This window comes from Lytechinus variegatus, chromosome 12 (assembly GCF_018143015.1).
Source record: "Lytechinus variegatus isolate NC3 chromosome 12, Lvar_3.0, whole genome shotgun sequence".
Taxonomy (NCBI): Eukaryota; Metazoa; Echinodermata; class Echinoidea; order Temnopleuroida; family Toxopneustidae; genus Lytechinus; species Lytechinus variegatus.
This window is the reverse complement of record NC_054751.1, coordinates 5,413,089-5,435,685: the sequence shown is the minus strand read 5'-3', so window position 1 is coordinate 5,435,685 and position 22,597 is coordinate 5,413,089. Positions and strand designations below refer to the sequence as shown.

The 22,597-nt window shown below is 35.8% G+C and overlaps 1 protein-coding gene across 1 annotated transcript; it reads left to right on the top strand.

Annotated features, from left to right (window-relative positions):
* Nucleotides 1-863: 863 nt before the first annotated feature.
* On the top strand, nucleotides 864-16,414 carry LOC121425272. The gene is made up of 2 exons (XM_041621297.1): nucleotides 864-1,894; nucleotides 13,718-16,414. The coding sequence occupies exons 1-2, from the start codon at nucleotides 1,256-1,258 to the stop codon at nucleotides 16,412-16,414; spliced, it is 3,336 nt and encodes a 1,111-aa protein (XP_041477231.1). The 5' UTR covers nucleotides 864-1,255.
* The last annotated feature ends 6,183 nt before the right edge of the window (nucleotides 16,415-22,597 follow it).

Sequence of the window (22,597 nt, the reverse complement as noted above, 5' to 3'; positions counted from 1 at the left end):
GTCGAATACAGTAGTCAAAACGAAATAAAAACACTGAGTAATGAAGTTTACATTGTTTAATTACGCATCTTTTTATTTCATTACACATCATTTTGAATTTACATATTTAAAAGCTGATGAAAAATTCTTTTCTTTGTGAGCCCTTTATAAAGGGATTGCTTTGAGGATATCCCAATCATTCATTAAATAACATAATTTCCCGGGGGGCCACTTACATTGACCAGTGGATACCATGCGCGACCAAAAAAACATGTGAAAAGGATGTCTTTTTCACGATAGGGCACGTTACGTACGTAACGTGATAAGGGTGTCAAAAACACAAAAATAATGAAAAAAGGGTATCTATTTCGCTAGGAAATTACGTGTTTAGGGTCGAATTTTCCGGGATAATAAAAAAAAAAAAAAATGTTTTATGAAGGATGTCCTTTTTGCCCCAACACTTCGTGTTTAGAGTCCGATTTGCGCGAGGTGTAGAAGTGGGGTCGTACTAAACCAAATAAAGTAATGCCGACGACCGAAGGACCCGTAATAATAAAACATTCCTGTACTTGTAAGTTGTTTAGGGGTTCATTTCAGGAAATATATGCCAAGATATGGTATCGTTTTGTTTCTAATACTTGTTAAGGGTAGGGTTTCACACGCCAATACTTGTTAAGGGGTGCATTTTCAGAATATGGAAATTACGTGTTTAGGGTGCTTTTCGAGACCCCATGGTCGCGCATGTATCCACTTGTGAATGGAAGTGGCCCCCGGGCATAATTTACAATATGAAGAACTTTGGAATATACGATGCGATACGAACCTTATTATTCGGTAATAGAAAATTGAATCAATATTTGAATTTCATCGAACAAAAGTGGGGAAGAAAGACAGTGCACGCAACAACAACCTCGTATTCATTTTGGCAGCCTTTCCTCATGACAAATTGAATACGGGCGTCAGGTGGTGGAAAAACCCAGTTTTATTTATATCGGTGGGTTTTCCCACCTTGGTGCCTTCCACGAAAATGAGCCGATGTATAATACACATTTGAACCTTCGCGGAGTAACTTGAAGACGCAACGATAACAGGGTAGACCAATCAGGCCTCGTCATAATAACGATATGCTATCTATCTACAGAAATAGGTGAACAGTTTGGACTTTGTTTGATGACAAATTCTTTGGCGGTTAAAACAAATAATTCACATTCGTCAGACACCGCTGAGATCTCAATCTTATTTTCTTTTTAACTCGCAAGAAAAATTCTAATTTCTCATGGCTGTAGAGGCTGCGACTAGAGGAGATGCCACAGGTTCCTTGAGGAATCTTACATGTCCAATGTGTCTCGGAATCTTCACTGAAGCAACCATCTTGACATCATGCGGACACACATTCTGCAGGAACTGCCTGAAGAACTACGACCTGTCTCACCAGGACCGTAACTACATGGTCTGTCCTCTCTGTCAGAAGAACACTAATTTATCTGCGAACCGTGTCGATGGCTTGCTTGCAAACGTAACGGTTAATAAATTCGTGGACGATTACCGGGCAAAAAATGGAGGAGCAAATGCAACCACTGTTCAGATCCGCCCAAAATGCACCTCTTGCAAGCCTCAGCCACATGCTGTTTCATTCTGCAGAACTTGTAATAACCCCTTGTGTGATGAGTGTCGGTATTGCCATGAGCATCTTAGTGTCTTTGAAGGTCACGAGATTGTTTCCATGCAGGATGATATCAAGGGAAAGTCCATCCTCGATCCTCTGACGAAGAAATGTTCCTTCCACAGACTGGAGAAGAAAGATGCATTTTGTGAGGATTGTAAAATCTACATCTGTCTCAAATGCTTAACCGACGGTCATCAGTATCATAAAATCCAGAGTCGGGATACCTTCGGTGAGGAGCTGCAGCTTGAAGTAAGTGGGTTCATAAAGAGATAGTTCTAAGACAACTGTCTTTCTTGGTCCAATGTACTACTTCACACTTAAAAATGCATAGAAACCAAATTAAAAGGCACTTAAGTAAATAGATGAAATTTATTGCCATTTTGGGAGCCATCTTGAATTTTCTCATGTTCCCTGGAGTGCTATATTCACTTTATCCTGTATCAACAAATTATTTTACCCCCTAGAAAAATGGAATATAAATAGGATTCTAGGATAGATAATGAGTGAGTTGTATCCATTTTCATTGAATGGCAGCTATCTTGGACGCCATCTTGAAAATAACCACTTTCTCTGATACGGATTTTTTTTTAGTAGAAATATATAAAAAGAGGAAATAGGGATTAAAATAATAGTTCAGATTTGTTCAATGAAAACTCATTTGCTGAGTGGTTAAAGGTGAGATGAAAATGAAAAAGGGATCGTGATTATCGTGAATATCACAGGCCATTTTATATTAAAATGATCATCGGCCATCATAGACTAACAAAACGTGGAAACAGTACAATGATGCATAGAAAAGAAAAGGTTTTAAATAATCTTTAAGGATATATTGGGGGATGATAAAATAAACAAAATTCATACTAAAAATATTTATTACATTGTGGTGTTATTTAATGTGATCCCCTATGAATGAATAAGTCCCCTATAAATTAATGCAATTGTAAAGATGAGTGATGGATCATCGGCATTCAATGTCATCAGTATACCTCACCCAGGCGCGCATCCACTTCACAATTTTTCCACATAGTGCTTGAAATATTGCTCAATCTGGTCATTTTTCAGATCGGAATATCGCACTCACAAATTATTGATGTTCATGATAAAAAAATGTCTTCAGAATGCCCAAATTCGCGGTCTAAATCTAAAAAACACGCACGTATGTTCATTGAGAGCTGGTTCATCTGGTTTAAGATCAGAATATCAAAATATTTCTGCTAGCGCTTCCCTTTTTTTTGTCAATGTGGCATGACCAATTACCCGTCCATTTCATGATTTACAAAACATGAATAGAGTGTCTCGTTTCTAGTTCTGAATTTCAATATATCCGCTCGCGCTTCGCGCTTGCATTAATATGTTGTTACATATTCCGTTCTTAATTACAAAAAGTACTTAGAATGTTATGTCGGAATGTAAAAAAATGAACTCACATTATTAAATTGTTAAAATATGTATCGTTTTTATGGCTTACTGCAGAGAGTACTTAACATGCGGCCCCTTTCGATCAGGCAAGAACGTATATTAAAAAGTTCTGCTCGTGCTTCACGCTCGCTGTAATGGTCTTAAAATGCATCTTGCTTAGGATCACAAACATTGCACAGAATGTTCAATTTCTAGGACAATATGCATAAATTTCCCCTCTCCCAATAGATGATCGCGCTTCGCGTTCGCAATAATTGAATAGGGCTTATAAGATTTTTACATATCTATGTTATTTTCTAATAAAAAAATAATAAAGCAAAGAGGTGACTGTTGGGACTACCCCTTCAAAGAAACAAACAAAAATCATGTTTGAGTGGCCAATAAGGGAAAATGTGAGAGAATTTTTTTGGCCCCTCCCCTATTGGCGAAAGCTGGATTCACCCTTGTCACAGTACACTTATTTTGATGAAAACGGTAGGCCAAATATATATTTTTTGTACAAATTATCCCTGCTTCCTCAAAGATACCATGATACTGCACCACCCCCCCCCTTATTCACGAAAATTTTTATTGGTTTCATTTCATTTATTAGTTTCTGCAACACTTTTTCATAAACACATTAACAAAGAAAATACAATAATAATATTGTGACGGTTTTTGTCCCCACCCCTTAAAAAAAACTTATGATGAACGATGCTGTTATGAAACACTATTATTTATTGTACATGATTATGTAAAGATGTCATGTTGAGTTGTCACCCTATATAAACTAAAGAAATAGTACTTACCTCTGATATTTTCCAGTAATAATGTATTTCAGGGAAGCTGGCTGATTGTCAAACAAGTTTCGGTCAGGAATCATCATTTATACGTCCTGTAATAGTTAGGGTTGGAATTCATTGTGACGTCATAGTAGTATCGGCCTTTGGTCGGCAGACAATGAGTGACGCGCATTCATTGTGACGTCATAGTAGTTTCACGTTGGGCGGGGTAATTTTGACCAATCAGGGGACAGGATTTGGGGGTATAAATAGGGAGCGGGAGGCACAAATTCGGCGTAACTTGTTCCAGACGCCATCTTGAAAGGTCACGGTCAACTCCATCTGTAAACAATTTCTCTTCCTCTCAAATTCAATCTTGAACATCTCACACTGTAAGTACTTATTTATGATTCTTTAGGGGAAAGAAATATGAGGTTGATGTAAACTGCTTCCTAAAATTGATTTTAAAGAAATTTATAGGATAAAAGATAGATTTTGTGAAGGAAAAATTGATTCTTGAACAATGGATTTTAAAATGAGGGTTTTGTAAGAAATTTCATTCAAGAAGTACTTTAATATCTATTGAAGATAATTTAAATGATCTATTATGTGTATGTTGAGATTATTTTAACTGAATTGTTGTATTGTTCTTGTCAGATTGGAACAATGGTGAAAATTTTCTAAGTGTCACTACTTTGGCCTTTTAGTCGAAAATTGTCTAAGTGTCACTATTTTGGCCTTTTAGTCAAAAGTTTTCTAAGTGTCACTATTTTGGTTCTCTTACTTAGGACATGGACAGATAATAATCACTAACTACATTCATTGTATTTAATTATTTATTAATCAACAACTAAATACAAGATGATTCCAGCACCAGTTACGTGTAGGGTCTGGGACCCTGGCATTATTAACAAATATCTCTGGCTTTCAGATCTTGAACATTGAATATATTTTTTTTTTCCAATTTCTTTTTTAATTGAATATATTACTTACTCTTAGTCTTTGGCTAAACCCTAAAGTTGAGTGTGTCTCATAGTACCTTAAATTCATGATTTGTACCAATTAATTCTTGAATCACCATAGAATGTACCATAGATCAAAATATTCTAAGTATTGACACTTCTGGTCACTTCATGGTATGAAAAATATTCCAAGTGTAGACACTAGCTGTGGCCATTTCATAGATTTTATTTTCTAATAGACACTTTGGTCATTCATGGTATAAAAATATTCTAAGTATAGACACTGTGGTCATTACATAGACCGAAATTATTCTAAGAATAGACATTTTGGTCATTTCATAGATGGAAAATATTCTAAGAATAGACATTTTGGTCATTTCATGGTACAAAATAATATTCCAAGTTTAGACACTGTGGTCATTTCATAGATCGAAATATTTTAAGTCTAGACACTGTGGTAATTTCATGGTACAAAATAATATTCCAAGTGTAGACACTGTGGTCATTACATAGACCAAAATTTTTCTAAGTATAGACAGTTTGGTCATTTTACATGGATATGAATTTTGTTGTGAATGAAATTATTTATGCTTAGTAAATTTTCAAGTATAATAGTCTTGGTGGTGTCACTAGTTCCCCCCCCCCCCACCATCACAACCAGAGGTGGGTGCTGAGGAATGTGACAGGGAATGGCAATGAGATGAACTCATCGATGATCATTCAATGGAATTAGAAAGAACATAAAGCAAATTTACGATGAGATGATCATTCTTCTTGGCCATCATGGAGGACTATAATCTTTGATGACGATGATGATGAGCAGAGGAATAAACCAGGATTGAAGAACTTAGATGCCCCAACCCTCTAACTTAGTGCACCACCATGCTTGATTTATTTAATGTTTACCTATGTAAGAGATACTAGAGTTTCAACTCTGAAAGTAATGGTCCAGGTTAAACACAGAAAGTTGTTTCTTAGTAAAGATTTCTCTTTGCATAGTTTCTGGGAGATAGCATCTCTGAGGCCAGTTACTATAAGCGACGGTGATTAGAAAGTTTAGTAGGCATGGACCGACAGAGTGGTCATGTTTACATGTTTGCGGCCAGTTATTTGAGTTCAGGTTAAGCCCAGGAGGGGAGTGTTGGAGTTGGTCTGGTTTTGAGACAATTGGAATCTTATATTAAAAGGAAAGGTTGTGTTGTGCGCTGGTCGCATCAACATGTTTTAGGAAATTGAATTGGAAAAGAAGAGATAAAACTAACTAAGAAACTAGGTTAGATTTGTTTGGAAGACCGCGAGATATAATAACAGGCCTACTCGGAGATAAGTTATGGTATGAATGAATTTGAAATAGAAAGTAAGGAATGTGAAATTAATCTAATGTACCTTAGGCTTATAGAATTTTCACTTCTCTTGGAGTGAACCAGTTTACTATGTCAGATTATCCTGAGCTCAATGTAAATAGATGTAAAAACGTTCAGATGTACAGGCGCGGATCCAGGAGGGGGCCGAGCCGGCCCCCCCCCCCTATTTTTTGACAACCTGCAGAAAAAGTGTACTCTTTATCTTGATAGAAACTACGAAAAACAGAAAGAAAAGTAAGAAAGAGGTATTATACCCATGATGTGTAACTAACAGTCTCGTAACGGCCGGCCCGACCCCGAAAGGAAACAAGAAAAAGGTTAGGGAAACAATTGTAAAATAGACTTTATATGAAAAATTTCGCTCGCGCTCGCATTGCCTGTGTAATGAATCTCATTCAAGAGGATGAAATAACACTTCCTATTATATCCACTTCTGAAATCAATTTGCACACAATGTTCGCACATCAAGCTTTCATTATTTTGTTTGATTTACACAAATTGTTATATCAAAATTCTCAGCGCGCTCTCGCATTGTTTGATTTGTGAGATACCTATCTTCTTTGGAAATTCTTTCCAAAATTTGTCAAAATGCTCTTTTATCATGTCAGTATATCAAAGAATTAAGCTCAGATGCTTCGCACTCGCATTTAATTGCTTGAGACACACAGCTTGTTCTTTATTTAAATAAAAACGCGCTTAGACAGTCCATTTTTCAGGTCGGAATATCAAAAATTTTGAGCTCGAGCTTCGCACTCTCATTATTTATTGTTGATATCCTCTTCATTAATCACTAAAAACAGTCCTAATTGAGTCCCTTTTCACGTTCGCGCTCGCATTGTTTAGTTGGATACTTATCTGTTTTTCATGATTATAAAAACTGCTCAGAATCTTCAGTTCTAAGGACATAAAATATCAAAGAATTTTAGCTCGCGCTTCGCGCTCGCATTATATATTAAGACCACATGAGATACCTTATCTTGTTTATAACAAGAAAAACTAATATATTTAAAACTTCAGTCTTTAGTTAGGACTACCCCCTGAAAAAAACAGAAAAAATCAGATTATAGCGGCTAATCGAGAAAAATTTTGATGAAAATATCTTCGCCCCCCCCCCCCCCCTATTGGCGAAAGCTGGATCCGCCCCTGTGTACAGACTACAAACATCAGTTTTATTGCATTGTCGCCCAATGGCGACAATGCATTGTTCTTGTTCCATATTCCTATTCCGTAATCTTCTTCTTCCACCAAAATCCCATTTGTTTAATACATGATTTTGTTAGCTCTACCCTGACTCCGTCCCTCATCCAAATTCATCCAAATTTGGTAGACATGTTGTCCAGCATCCCTAGTTGTGCCTCTCGTCTTCCATTTTCCAAAATCACTCATGCATGACCATCCAGGCGCCATTTTGTCAATTTCAAGTCCATTTGCATACCATTCTTCATTCTTTCATATCTCAATTATCCTGCATGCTACAGACTTCTAACAAATTGCTATAGATAGTCCAAGACTTTCTCTATCATCTGCGACGCATAACCTGACCTTCAAAATGCCATCTTCATGTCCTAAATTCAAATCCGAAATAGCCTTCCTTCAAAAACGTCATATTTATTGAAATGTAAAGTCATAAATTCGTAAAATGGCCATAACTTTCTTGTTTTGATTCATTTTGAACTCATTATTTCAAGAATTGATTACGGTATTATAACATACAGGCTATTGAGTTTTCACGCATCATTGACCTTCCGTCATCGAAATAGCGCCCTCTAAAGTTTCAAAAACGCTTACCTTTGAATGCTCCTCATTGCGTCATGCGTGGCCAAACCCGTACCCTTTTTTTAATTTAGGGTCTTCAAGATATGATCTTTCATGCCATTGAAAAAAATATATACCTTACAACTGACGAAATATCTGAAAAATGCTCCCGAAAATCAGCAAAATACCCCAAAATGCACTTTAATGCCAGCACAACTTCAACTTGCTCTTATTTCCATATTATTGAAGCTTATTCTTTCTAACTTGGCTGATATGAGTATTGATATATACTTCAACCGTTCGTCAACCTTTTGTAACAAAAACTGACAAAAATCTGACGTCAGCTTCAAATTATTGTGCAAAACCTTCATTTTTAATGTCTTTCTTTATATGGCATTTACTTCCGGTCTATTGCCTGCTCACAAATAAAAGTGGTATCAATGTCACCGCATTGGAATACTCTTTCCAGTGATACCAAATACGACATAGGTCACAACAGAAAATTTCAAGATAAGTCAATCTGAACACATGGTATACTGCTCACTATGTACACATTATCAACAACAGAATTGTACACAGTGTCTATTGCATCGGTTTCGCACAAAAACGAACTACTATGGCACGCCATTTGTCCAGTAAGGCGATAAACTCAGTTTATGCATGCACATCATTCTGGTATGTACTTAACACTGGGTTACGTTGATGAATTGTCAGCGAATTTGTATGCTTATTTCTATTACTCTCTCTGCGTCTTTCTCTCTCTCTCTCTCTTTCTTCAGTGGCCACATGGTCTAAAAATGGACGAAATTTGTTTGACTCGAGAATGTAATTTCCTATGAAAAGCAAAATCTGCCAAAATCCAATTTAACATGTAATTTTTGTTAGTCCTCTCCTGCCTCCGTTTCTCATCCAAATTCATTCTGATTTGGTAGACATACTGTTCATAATTAGGGACCATAACCTTTAGAAATAGCGCCTTCTATTGCAAAGTCTTGAAATAGTTAAATTGCCATAACTTCCTTGTTTGAATTTATTTTGGTCTCATGTTTTCAGGGTTTGCCAATTGTATCGTTTCACGTACATGTACTCCAACTGTGTATTACGCATCAGTGACAATTCTTTTAAAAAATAGCGCCCTCTGATATTTTGAGAATGTATATCATCTAGAGTTTTCTCTTGATCTCCTCCTGTTTCTAAATCAGAGGCGTCAATGCATGCACATCGTTCTGAAACGATTGCAGTTCTAGTATTAAAGTTCAAGTCGCATGTTATTTCAAAGTATTCCTAGATTAATTTATTGCAGCACTGCCTGACCAATAGCTTGAGATGAATGATGATGGAAGTCATGTCATGAGAGTCACAAGATAAGATTGTGAGTAAATTATTTAGTCAAAGTTTGCTTGATGCAAATGACCCTTTTAAGCCATCGAATCTTGCTTGGAGTGGGAGAAGTACGAGACTTACATGTAAAAGCGGGGGGCTAAGACAGTGCAATGAGAGGCCCGATACGAGTTGAGAATGGCTGCTTATACATGGCCAGCCTAGTGCATGTGCGAGAAATTGTCAAAGTACGGAGCTTGTGGTTAACTAGACAGCTGGCAGCCGTCTGTTTCGAGTTGTTAAACATTTTTTTTTTAATTTCTCCTCGTACACAGACGGCTCGCTATCGTGCACCCACCATTAGGGGACTTGCAATGCAAAATCCCCCCGTCGGGGCTCTTCAATTTTTGTCTTTAATGAATAAAAATTTTGAAAATTAACGCGACCAAAATGCAAATTTATATTCCCTCTTGGCATGTGTATACAGATTGAGCGCAGGGGCGGAGCGGAGCGACCGAGTGAGAAGTTTTGCGTTTTTAGAATGTGATATTGGGCTCATTTAAGCACTTTGACTGCATTTAAAGATTAACAGATTATTTTTGTCTCGCCACGTACGTACTCCTCCTCTCTGAAAAGTGTGTGTGTGGGGGGTGGTGTATCTCCCATCTCCGCGGGATTTCCGCCCGTGATGGTAGACACATACACACTAAGAAATAAAGGTTCCAAATTGAACCCCGAAAGGTTGATGCAAAATCAGCACCCTATGGGTTCAAAAATTGAACCCCCTGATTTGGGGTTCAAAAAATGAACCCTGCGTTTGGGTTCATTTTTGCACACTGCTGGTTCAAAACTGCACCCCTAAATTTAAATTGAACCCCTGGGGGTGCAGTTTTGAACCCGCAGGGTGAAAAAATGAACCTCAACCGTAGTGTACAATTTTTGAACCCCAAATCAGGGATTCAATTTTTGAACCCATAGGGTGCTGATTTTGCATGAACCTTTCGGGGTTCAATTTTGAACCTTTATTTCTTAGTGTGTACTGGTAGGCATTCTTAAGATACGATACAAGTATTATATTAATAGATCGTTGATTGATTGGTTCTTATTGATTTTATTTGGCAAGTCATCACAACATATATACAGCTAATTGCATAGGATGCCCGACTAAAGTTCGAAAGCTTATTTCCAGTGGGGTCCTCGACATGTATAGAATTACGATGAGAAAATGTAAATTATTCTTTTCACACAAAAGAAAAAAATCAGAATGTACTATCAGCAATACAAAAATACAAAGATGACATATACAAGAAGAATATAAGAAGAACAGAAGAAGAAAAAGAAGGAGAAGAAGAATTAAGAATACGCCGCTGTATAATAGACGAAATTCTCACCAAAAATCCCAAAACTTGAAGTTGATGAATTTGAAATTATTGAATGCTTTAATATTTCTGCATTGCCATCGCTTCAAAGTAGATTTTCCAAACAGCTGAGCACGAGTAGGAGTGAGAAACCGTAAACTGCATAAAAGGCGAAAAAGGTGGCTAAGGGCCAAGGAGTGTCAACGGTTCAGCATTTTTCAACCTTATAAAAAAACGCCCCTCGGCCCTCCTAAAGGGTGATTTACCCATTTGCACCCTGCAATTTCTTAGATCTTTACAATACGGATGTTATGTAAATGACGAAATCAATGACGTCACCCACTCACTATGTATTTGCTATTGTATAATGAAACCTGATATATTTCGATATTATTTTGTTTATATGATTTCTCTGTGAACATTCAGAATTGTTGTATCATTCACGAGCGTTATATTACTCAAGAACCAAAATAAGGTATCTAATAATGCGAGCGCAAAGCGCGAGCTTCATGTTTTTTTATGTCATAAATTTCGACCTAAAATTGAACATTCTGAGCAATTTTTTAAATCATAAACATGATGCGTACCTAAATTAACAATAAATGAGCGTGCAAAGCCCGATTTTTTATAGTCCCACCTGACAACTGGGATTTTTTAGGCACTTTTCGTTTAAGAAATCTAAGTAAACATTAAATGCAACTGGATTTTTTTAGTATATTGGAAAAAGGGGACCTCTTATTGATTGTAGTGATATATGAAAAGGATACAAATCTCACCGATAAAATAATTCGAGGGCAAATTTTTATACATGTTTACACTACACTGAACCGAAAATGAAGGTTTTAAACACTATTTGACTTGTAAGAAATTCATGAAGACGATTTTGGGGGGTAAAAATAAATGTAAGAACTTGGCATTTTGTAATGTGTAATCGTTAAAAAAGGACTATTTTCATGACTATTACTAGGAATTTATCAAGGGGATAAATATCCCAGAAATAAATGATGCGAGCGCTAAGCGCGTGCCGAAATTTCAATATTCAGAGCTGAAAATGAACATTTTTAGCTTTGTTGCCATTTAGGAAAACTATTAGGCTGATACCTTTGTCAGTAAAAAAAAAACCTCCGTAAATAAAAGACTTAGAGAAATTTGTGGGACATGCCTTATTGTGTCCCCCATCTTTATTTTATTTATTTATTTATTTATTTATTTGTCTATTATTTTATTCATTTATTTCTATTTTTTTGGGGGGTGTCCCCTTTTCCCTCCCCCTCTTCTGACTCCCATTTTATCATTGCAATTAACCTAATGCAAATCAAGAAATGACTTCCTCATTGTCAATTCTAAAAGTGTTATGCTTCTATTATTCTCGCCTACAGGATTAATATAGCAGCAGTGTTAAGTTTAAAAAAAACAGCCATAGCTGAATACTTTTTCACAAAGAAAAAAAAACTTCATTTGATAATAAAATACTATGGTTCGTTGACTTAAAATTATGTTTGCTTTGCATGAAACTTTTTATTCATTTCATATTTTCACATCAATAACAATCTCTTATAGATTTCATTTTAATTTGATAAGTAATTTAGAAATTATGAGCAAAGTATCATTTCCTTTCCAAATTAATTGATCTAGAATGAACTTTGACCTTGAACATGGAAGCTGACACTATACTCGCATGTGATAAACAGACATTATTACTGTTTGTTATTCATTATAGCCAAGTTTGATACAATACAGACTTTTTATTCAACATTGGGTAAAATCTGTCTTTTTTTTAAGTTGATACATTTTATTGAACCCAAATTACTTTTGGTATTGCTTAGTGACCTCAAATATAATTCATCCATTCGCCCATATTTATCACTATCGTTATGTAAGTTGTAGGCAATACATACTTACAGCTTCAAAATAATGGGCTTGTTTTTTATATGTTGATGCCACAAATTAGTTAAAGTTCATTGACCCTTATATACGATCTTTGACATAATTACGTGCCCTTGGATTTCTTTTTCAAACTGCTCATTGATAAGTCAGATAAGCTATCACCCTTACGTCTAAATTTCATGAAAGAGGCCCTTACTGATTACACTTATATTGGGTAACTTTGGGTAAAATTTTAACCAGCACGAGGGTAATTATGGGTCCAACAAAGGTGAGGAAGTATTTTACCCAGTGCGGGTAGCACTGGGTAAAAGCAGGCGAGATAAAAAATTGAAATGTTCTATATTTGATTTAATGAAAAAAGTGAGTGTGTGACATCGTAAGTTATCTGTATACTAACTATAATGTATTAAACAGTTATAAATAGTTAGTAACTATATGATGTATTATAACTATTGTGTGAAAGTATGCTTAACTTTTAAAAGTCATATGAACCTTTTTTTTTATCTTACATCTCACTTCGATGAAATTTTCAATGTTGTTTTTTTTCTCTGTTCATGAGAAATAGAACTATTTTGGGATGGACTTGACATTTAGTAAGTTATTTTTTCCAAATTCGATTACCTGAAGAACTTCGCAACCGGTTCTATTGCAATATAACTTACGCAATAAGTATTATCTGAATTGCGAATGTTCTTTCTCTGTTTGTGTTATTACTGAATTGCACATGACCGAGAATAACAATTTTCTAGGTATTTTGTTATCAAATGTATTCAAAATATTATTGCTTGTCTATCAATTTATTTGTAAAATGCAGGGTTACTTTTATCATTATGCTCTATCATTCTGTTTTTCTCTATCACCATTATTTATCTATTCTTTTTTAAGGGGAAGGGGGAATCCTCATCCCAAATGGACCATGTCTGCAATTATATAGAAACTGTTTTTCTTTTCCAATTAATAAATTCAACACTTATTAATCAGCGAATCTCCCTCAAACATCGAAAGAGAATAATGTCTCCAACAGCTGTCTATATATTTGTGATAATTTATATCTTTAATTTTTCATCAGAGTAAGATGACACACTAAATTCCATAAAATTACACGTATGATTGGTTGATATGTCAGGCCAATGGTAACATTGATTGTATCGTTTGTTAGAGCTCCGATGTTTTGTTTTTCGATAAAATAAATTATGTCCATGATATAATTTTGTATAATGTTGTCTTTCAAATGATTTTGTTTTAGGTGGACAACCTTGTCAAACGATGCGTAACTAAGGAACCAGAACGACAGAAGAACATTCAGAATGTAGAGGTTCAACACAATGAGGTAACCATTGCCATGCAGAGGCTTCTGAATGATGTAAACAATGCCTACCGAATCAAAAGCAGAAGGCTGAAAGAGTATCATCAGAACCTCAAGACACAAATTCATACACTAGAAAAGAGTTATGGCGACGCCTTAAACGGCATGAAATCCAATGATCTACAGAAGATTGAAGGTATCCGTAGTTCAATAGCCAGGATAGCACAGATAGATAAAGACACACTGGGTAATCTTGAGACAGATTATCTGTCTGTTCATAAATTTATGTGTAAAGATCTAGATTACTTGCTGAAAGAGGGTAATGGTGGCACTTCGGCTGAGGTCATTAAGAATAAAGCTCAAATGAATAAGTTTAAGCCATCTGGTAAAACTCGAATTACTCTTGGGAGCATATCAGGATTCACCGATACCACCCCCGGGACTGCGATGACAGCAAAGATTAAGGTAAAGAAGGAGAAGGGTCATAGCAAGAAAAAGAAGAAAAAGAGGAATGTGGAGAAGAATAAAAAGACAAACCAGAATAGAAAAGACGAGCTGAAGAAGAAGAAGAAGAAGAATGGAGAAAATGGACTTAATGTTGTTGGGCAAATCATACTAGGATCCAGCAAACAAATTTCTGGGGCCGCTAGTATGAATAAACCGGATACTACACAAAGGAACATCTCCAAGCCCCATGATAGTACTCGCCGTGACCTCGAGAATATCACAAAACAGAAGGGTCACACTGCCATTACGATGGAAGCACCCGGGAAGATGTTAATGTCTGCCGGTAATATTCGCAAGGACACCCGGAGCATCTCTGAGTCTTCTGATAGTTCGGAAGCCATTAAGAAATGTGGTAAAAAGAGGTTGAAGTCCGCGGATGACAACCCCTTTTTCGTCTCAGGGTGCATCAGTTCAAGGGAGGCAGCACGGAAAAGGTTTAAGTCTGGAGATGATAATCGTCCTAACCACGGGAGCATCTCAGAAGGTGCTGATCAAGCTCCCTCTGGGTCTAACACTGGAGAGAAGGCATTGGAGTCTAGAGAATCTCCCGTTGCTATCGTTAGAAATGTACCGCCGCTCAAGAGAATAAATTCTGTTGATAACCATACTCGCCCTGGTTCAGAAAGCATCATACGATCTGCTGATCACACTTCTGCTGCACGTGCAACAATTGCAAAGATAAGTCAGATAAGGTCTGCGCATGGTCCATCTCTTGTTTTCACAGCGGTCACAGAGTCTACTAATCACACTTCTAAAATACCTGTTGCGATGAAGTCGCAAGAGAATAATTCAATTCAGCCTAACTTCGGGAACATTTCAAGACCCCGTGATGATACATGCGTGCTTACGTCAGTCACGGACAACAAAAGACTATATGAGAATAGAACAAAGCATCGAGATGATTCTCGTCTTGTTCCTGAACTTAACTCTAGAACCAATGTTCACTCTCCTGCTCCTGCCGCAAGCCCAATTAGAATAGAAGCACATAGCACTAATATTTCCAAGCCTGATGACAATGTTCAAATTCTTGGGAGCATCTCAGATTCCACTCATGCAAAAATGGCGGGAGAGATGACGAAGAAATTGCAGAAGAATATATTGAAGCATGCTCATCTTGATTCTACAAGCATCCAAAGATCGAATGACTCCTTTGGGGCGGCCATTACGAAGGAAAAAGCGGACAGAAGGGTCAAGTCTTCACCTGCTTCTATGGTTTCACCTGGTAAAACATCAGCGCCTGTCTCTAAGAAAAAAGTAGAAGCGATATCAAAACCTCAAAGTGATATTCGTCTTGATCACGGGACGATCTCGAGTTCTAATCATACTTCTGCGTCAGTCGTCAGAAATACAGAAGGTCTTAGAAGGTGCAATTCTAAAGATGATTCGTGCTTGGGGCCTACAGGTCACAAGAATTGTTTAGCACAGAAAACTCAAATTTCCAAACCAGCTGATTCTCGCTTCCCCGATAACATCATAAGATCTGTGGCAGAAACTGAGAAAGTAGGCCCACAGGAGAAAGCATTTAAGATTCCAAGAAAACCGCCAAATCAATACATTCAGCCTGTGACTACCACTGGAGCTTCTCCGGTGTCAGGAGAATCTCCAGCAACAATCGGTAAGAAAATGCCCATGCTCAAGAGAATAAAGTCGGTTGATCATTCTATTCTTGGTTCGGAGAGAATCTCTAGTGATCACTCTTCTGCGGAAACCATTAGCAAGAAAAGTCAGAACAAGTCGACGTCTGAATTTGATGCATCCGAGGACCTCGGGATGCTCCAAGGAACTAATAACTATACGACAGAAATGTGTACTGCGGAGAAGACCCAGGGGAAGAGTTTGAAGTCTGACCTTGGGGATATTTCAGAAGCTGGTAGTGACACATATAGTCCAACACCAACCATGAAGAAGAAAGGTCAACTTGAAAATGTAATAAAACGCGAACATGATTATTGTTTTGACCCTAATCCCAACTCGAGTACTACTGTTTTTCATCAACTTCGTGGGAGCCTCTCGGGATCCACTGATGAAAAATCTACGGGAGCCGTGAAGCAGAAAGGAGGTTTAAAGGAGATAATTAAGAAATTAAATCCTATGGGTGATACTAATCTTGGGGTCGGCACTGTGAAGTAAACGCAGGAGACACTATCAAAATCAATCGATAATAGTCGAGACCTCGGGAGCATCTCAGTCTCCACTAATCACATGTCTATAGCAACCAATGCAAAGAGAGTAGAGGAAAGTAGTTCTAAGATTGCAAGTGATACCCGTCTTAACTTAGATAGCTTTCCGGGATCAAGTCGGAAATTGGAAGTCGTACGATCTATAGGCCTACGAGGATCGATGTGGGTGTTGGCTAAGCACTCTGACCGAAGTGTGGCTATCCGCCATGTAAACGGTTTTGACATCATCGATGTAGCAGGCGAAATCCTCGTTTCCAACAATGGATATCAAGTCTATATCTTTGACGAAGAGGGATCCAATCTTAAACATACCGTTCGAACAGTACAGAGCAGGACAAGACAGGTATCTGCCACTTCATCAGGTTTGGTCGTCACCAGCTCGTGCAACACGAAACCGAGTATTGTGGCGGTCTATGACAGGAAGGGGAATGCTGGCAAGCCCCTGATTGCTCCAAACGATGTCTACCTGTATGTTGCCATAGATGAAAATGACAGAATTTACATAGCGAGTGTTGATTGGAAGAATAGTAAAGTGGTGATCGGGCTCTATGATCTTGATGGTCTGAATCTGAAGCAAAGACTTGAGGTTGGTGCTCTTGATACACCGTTATGTAATTACTGGTGTACATTAGTTTCTCTCTCCCCAGACTTGCTCGCTTTTGCTTGCCACCAGAAGTTGTACTTTATCAGAGTTCCACTCTAAGCCAATTCATGTACATGTAGTATATAGTTTCCATGTTTGTTTGATGAGTAAATCCGATACAACTCCAAGATAGTAATTGGTTCAGTACTTCTCAGTAGATCGTTGTAGACTATCGTCAGTTTATTAAAAAAAAGAGGGGGCACAACATATAGCGTCTGGGACAAATTTCTAAAGGTCGCTATCGAACCAATATCTTGGCCGTCACAATTCACTTTCGTCGTTCGTTTTCTCCTTTTTTCCTGGTCGTGAACTTTATTTTTGACGTCCAGAGGGTTTTTGTGTAATTAAAATCCAAAATCAACAATGAAAAAAAGGAAAATAGATTCTTAATGTGATAAAAAAAAAACTAAAACGTACGACAAATGATGGTAGGGGTGCGACTTTGCCGTTAGTTCTGCCACCATGATATTTGAACCACATGCTATTTTTTTAGATACGCCACCACTCAGTTGATAAGTTGAATAGCTATGAAATCAATATGTTATATAAACATGATTTTTTAAATACATTTCAAAGGTGATTGTTAAACGAAGTTATGACTGCTGTTTTCGCAAAAACTGTTTTTATATTATCGCCTTGATGAGTGTGAAGTCAAACGGATTGTTTTTCGGTCTTCATTTCTTAAGTCTTCCATTTTCATTACTGATAAATGAAAGTATATGGCATATACTTTCATTTATCAGTAATGAAAATGGAAAACATAACTATTATCTATGCATTGCATATATTTTAGTTATGTAATACGAATGAATTTATCTTTCTCTGTTGTCTTCCATGGATCTCTGTGAAAATTGACTTTACAAATCTGTTGAATGAAAACTTGATACATGTATATATCAACTTGAATATTGACAGATTATCTTATATTTCATAGCGAAGATAGCGGAAAATATTTAATGTTTCGTTCTAACCATGTGATTTGAATATGCCTTCCCTTTCTAGCTCTGTCTTCAAACTCGCCCACCTTCGGGATAGAGTGGTCGTAATGATAGCTCAATCGATATATATTCTATTAAAATGAAAATGATTATCAAAAGTAGGCACATGAAACATAACTTTACATATATGTATATACAGTGCGTATCAAAAAAATGGGACAGTTTTGAAAAGTCTATAAAAAAATTGTTTCAAAATATTATATCTATATTTTGATGTTAATAGATGCTCTTAGATCTTATCTTTCAAATACCATTTAAAAATGAAATTGTCTTCATGCTTGAGCGATCAGGGGACGTTTTTGTCGGGGGTTCAAAAGTAGGCTTGCGCTAAGTAGCAGAAATGAGAAATTTGATGATTAGACTTTTGGCTAATCAGCAGACTCTCTCTTAAATCTTTTTATTATCTTTGCCATAACTTTCGAATTATGCTGTCAAATTTCCTTTACAAATTAATTTATTTACCTGAATTATTTTGTTTTTCATTTAAATTTCTTTTACCTTAGAATTTTCCTTCATAAGTAAGATAAGGAGACTTTTTGTCAACCCAAGTAAGAAGATTTACATTTTTAATTGGGAGAATTGTAATTATTCAAATCTTTTTAATATGTGAAACACATTATGATATGGTAGCTTTAAAAGACATGAATCCATTTTTAAGGGGTTATTGAATCCTTCACCAAGTTTAATTATGTTCTTGATAGGAAAAACAGGAAAGAACTCATGTCTTTCAATGGCAATGGTGTATTGAGTCAATTTCGAAGGAGCAAGATATGGCAGATCGGGTAAAATTTATTAAAAAGTTGTGAAGCGAGCAAGCAAAAATATCCACTTTTTTATTACAATATCAAATTTTGTGATTTTGACATAATATTCAGAAAATGATATCATATTTCGTTTTCTATGCTTTCTATTATTTTTTTTCTCCACTTTTTATTCTTGGTCATAATTTTTTTTTATTGGGGGGGGGGGGGGAGCACCTCGAGCCCCCAACAATCAGTATGCCACTGTTCAAAGGCACCATAACCTTTGTAGCACACAATGAAAAGATTGGGAGAAAAAAAACACGCTCTCCCATACTTCGGTTTAAAAAAAATTGTTCTTGCCTAAAGAAGGAATATTCAAAGCTAAAAGAGAACATGTTAAAAAGGAACAACAACAGAAATATTCAAACAAATAAGTACATTTGGAAATGAATTTTGACCGGATAATTCGAAAATTAGGGCAAAGATAATGAAAAGGTTAAGAGGAAGACTGCTGATTAGCAAGAAGTCCGACCATCATATTTATCATTTTATGCCATTTTGGCGCAAGCCTCCTTTTTAACCCCAAACAAAAACATTCCGTGTTCGCTCAAACATGAACGAAACCAAATTGTTTTAATGGCATTTGAAGGATAAGACTTCAGAGCACCTATTGATACCAAAATATAGAGATCATAATTTGAAACCAAAATTTTATAGACTTTTCAAATCTGTCCCGTTTTTTTTTATACGCACTGTATATGCTTGTAAAGGAAAGGTTGGTTAAAGGTTGATTAATACATTAGGATGCCCCTATGGAGCAGCTTTTTGACCGCTTATGGTGTCCTATCATGATATGCAGTAGAGATATTAATTTCTAAATGGAATTAGAAGTCATTGATGAGACACTTTTGTATTTTGTGAGTCCGCAAAAAGACTCCTCAATGAATAAAAATGTTTGAAGTACGTTATCACAGACGTCGATATTTGGCACATGGGTTAATTACGAAATGATCTATTGATTTAAGATGTTTGTGATTTACAGTCTGAAAGATCTGTTGTTAAATTATGAAATTGCATTAACTTCTTAACAAATCGTAGCAGTAAACCTGCACGATGTGACAAAAGGTTTTCATTGTAGGAGCGTTTTGTTTTTTATATGATTGACATGACGTATAGTTTTTCAATCACACATCATAAATAAAAATGATTTTCCTATAAAAAAAGCATGATATTTGGATAAATATGAGACGAAAATCAAATAAATATCTAGACTGCATCGCTACATTGCACTAGATCGCCTAACTTCGATTTCTCTTCATTGCACTAGATGGCAGACTTAATTGTCGCGATTTTACCAGTTAATGACTATCATTTTACATTGTGGTGAGGGGAGGGGGACAGCCTACGATAAGAAATTGCCTCCTCTTAGTAGTTGAATCTCAAATTTATTTGCTGTCATTATCGTTATGTTTTGTTATAGATGCGGAGTGATTGAATCTATATACATACAACTTATCATATTCATTTTGATATTGCGTTATATATTTTGAGGAATAATCCAGTACTTGATGTTAAATTTATTTGCTGTCATTATCGTTATGTTTTGTTATAGATGCGGAGTAATTGAATCTATATGGATACCATTTATGATATATATTTTAATATCGCATTATATTCATGATGGAAATTTGCTTGCTGTCATTATCGTTTTGTCCTGTTATTCATGAAGATTAATCAATTAAAAAATGAATACTTAATGAATATATTCATTTATTTTCAAATAGTTAAGTCTCGCTATTTATGATGATGGATAATCAAATATTTGAATGAATACTTGTCATATCGTTACAACTTGAAATTCATGAGGAATAATCAATATTGCTTGAATATATTCTTGCTGGATGCATTCGTTTTTATAATCATGAAGAAATATCATTAATTGAATATAATAGTTATCATATCGTTACATTTTCATATACATGGGGTCGAGTGTATGCATGCTTTTCATATTATGCTATCTTTCATGAGGAATGATCTTATAATAATAATAATAATAACATTTGTAGGGCGCTTTATACTGGTGTTTCAAAGGTTGGCAGATTATAATAATATACAGTCAATCGGTCAAAAAAAATTATGAGGAAATGTGAGCTTTAAGTGACGATTTGAAAATTTCTACGGAGGGAGCATTATATGTTAATATATTATTGTGGTTATATATCCTCTGCACAGTTTTTTTTTTATACATTTATGAGAAAGAATTTACTGAATGTATTCGTGTTGATTATGCATACGTCTTTTTATCTATTTGGGATATAATCATTGGATGTTCATTATTGTTCTTGTTATACATACGTCTTTTCTTTGCCTAAATGATTTTAAGTTCATAGGGCCCTGTGGATATTTATTATTTTTTTATAGGGGGTGTTGATTTAAATTTGCCAAGCACACACACACACACACACATAAAATGGCTTCACTACCAAATGGAGCAAATTTTAGTAATATTTCTACATTCTGATGTCACACCTTACAGGAGCCGATTGCACGAAAGGGTTTTTCCAAGGACTGTCTTTCGTGTCGCCCATCTTTTATGAAACGCTATAAGCGGGGTGTTTCTGAAATTTATGATAAAGAATAAGATTCGTTAGCTTGCTTTTAAATCAAATTTTATACAATTTCATGATATATCACATATTTTATAAACAAACATTTTGTTTATTTTAATGGACGAATGAAATATGTTTGCAGATGTTTTATTTAAAATGCGTTTCACATGGCGCATCATAAAAGATGGGCGACACGAAAGACGGTCCTTGAAAAGACCCTTTCGTGCAATCGGCCCCAGAATCCCAGGGGGTGCTGCATATGCAACATAACACACGCAGCACCCCCAACACCCCCTCTTCCCAGTGCCATGTCAGTTTACTGAATATACTTATCATATCATAACATCTTACTGTACTATAGGAATAACAAAATTAATACCGAAAAGTATGCCTTTCATATAGTCTTATCTTTATGAATTATGCATTAGCAATAATCAAGTGCTTATACTTTTATATACCATGATAAATAATTTAGTACTGAATGTATTCTTGTTGTCTTGTCGTTACCATTTTATATTAGAGAAGAACAACGATCTTATTGTCAGGTCGTTACATCTTCATATACATGAAAAATAATCAAGCAATTGAAATAAATGCTTTTCGAATCGTGTTATCGTTATATTCATGAGGAATTATCAAGATGTATTCTTGTGGTCATATCGATATCTGCGCATTTTTATATTCATGAGGGATAATGAATTAATTGAATGTATGTTTGATGTACACATCTCTATATTAAAGAGGAATAATGAGGAATTTGAAAGTATAATTGTCATGTCGTTATAACATAACATTGAAGGGAGAAAATTAGGAATGTATATGTATACTCATTGTCAGTTCGTAACATCTTTATATTCATTATAGGAATAGACCAGTTTACTTGTTATATTGTTGATGATTGATTAAATAATTCAATGTACACGATGGTTTTATCTTATTAGAGCACTGATGAAACATTAAATAGTTGAGTGTTAAATTTGTTTTAATATCATTACGTTTTGATAATCATGATATGATCGAATAGTAAACATTTTCCCATTTGCATACGTATTTTTCATTAGCAGTAATGGAACAATTGAATCTATACCTGTCATATTATTCTGACATGATATTTTTGAGGAACAATTAGGCTATTGAATG

What these genes read in the sequence shown, in the direction of transcription:
- LOC121425272 (XM_041621297.1), top strand. Translation starts at nt 1,256, where the DNA reads ATGGCTGTAGAGGCTGCGACTAGAGGAGATGCCACAGGTTCCTTGAGG. An exon ending in GTGAGGAGCTGCAGCTTGAA is followed by an intron (nt 1,895 to 13,717) that starts GTAAGTGGGTTC and finishes ATTTTGTTTTAG; the next exon opens with GTGGACAACCTTGTCAAACG.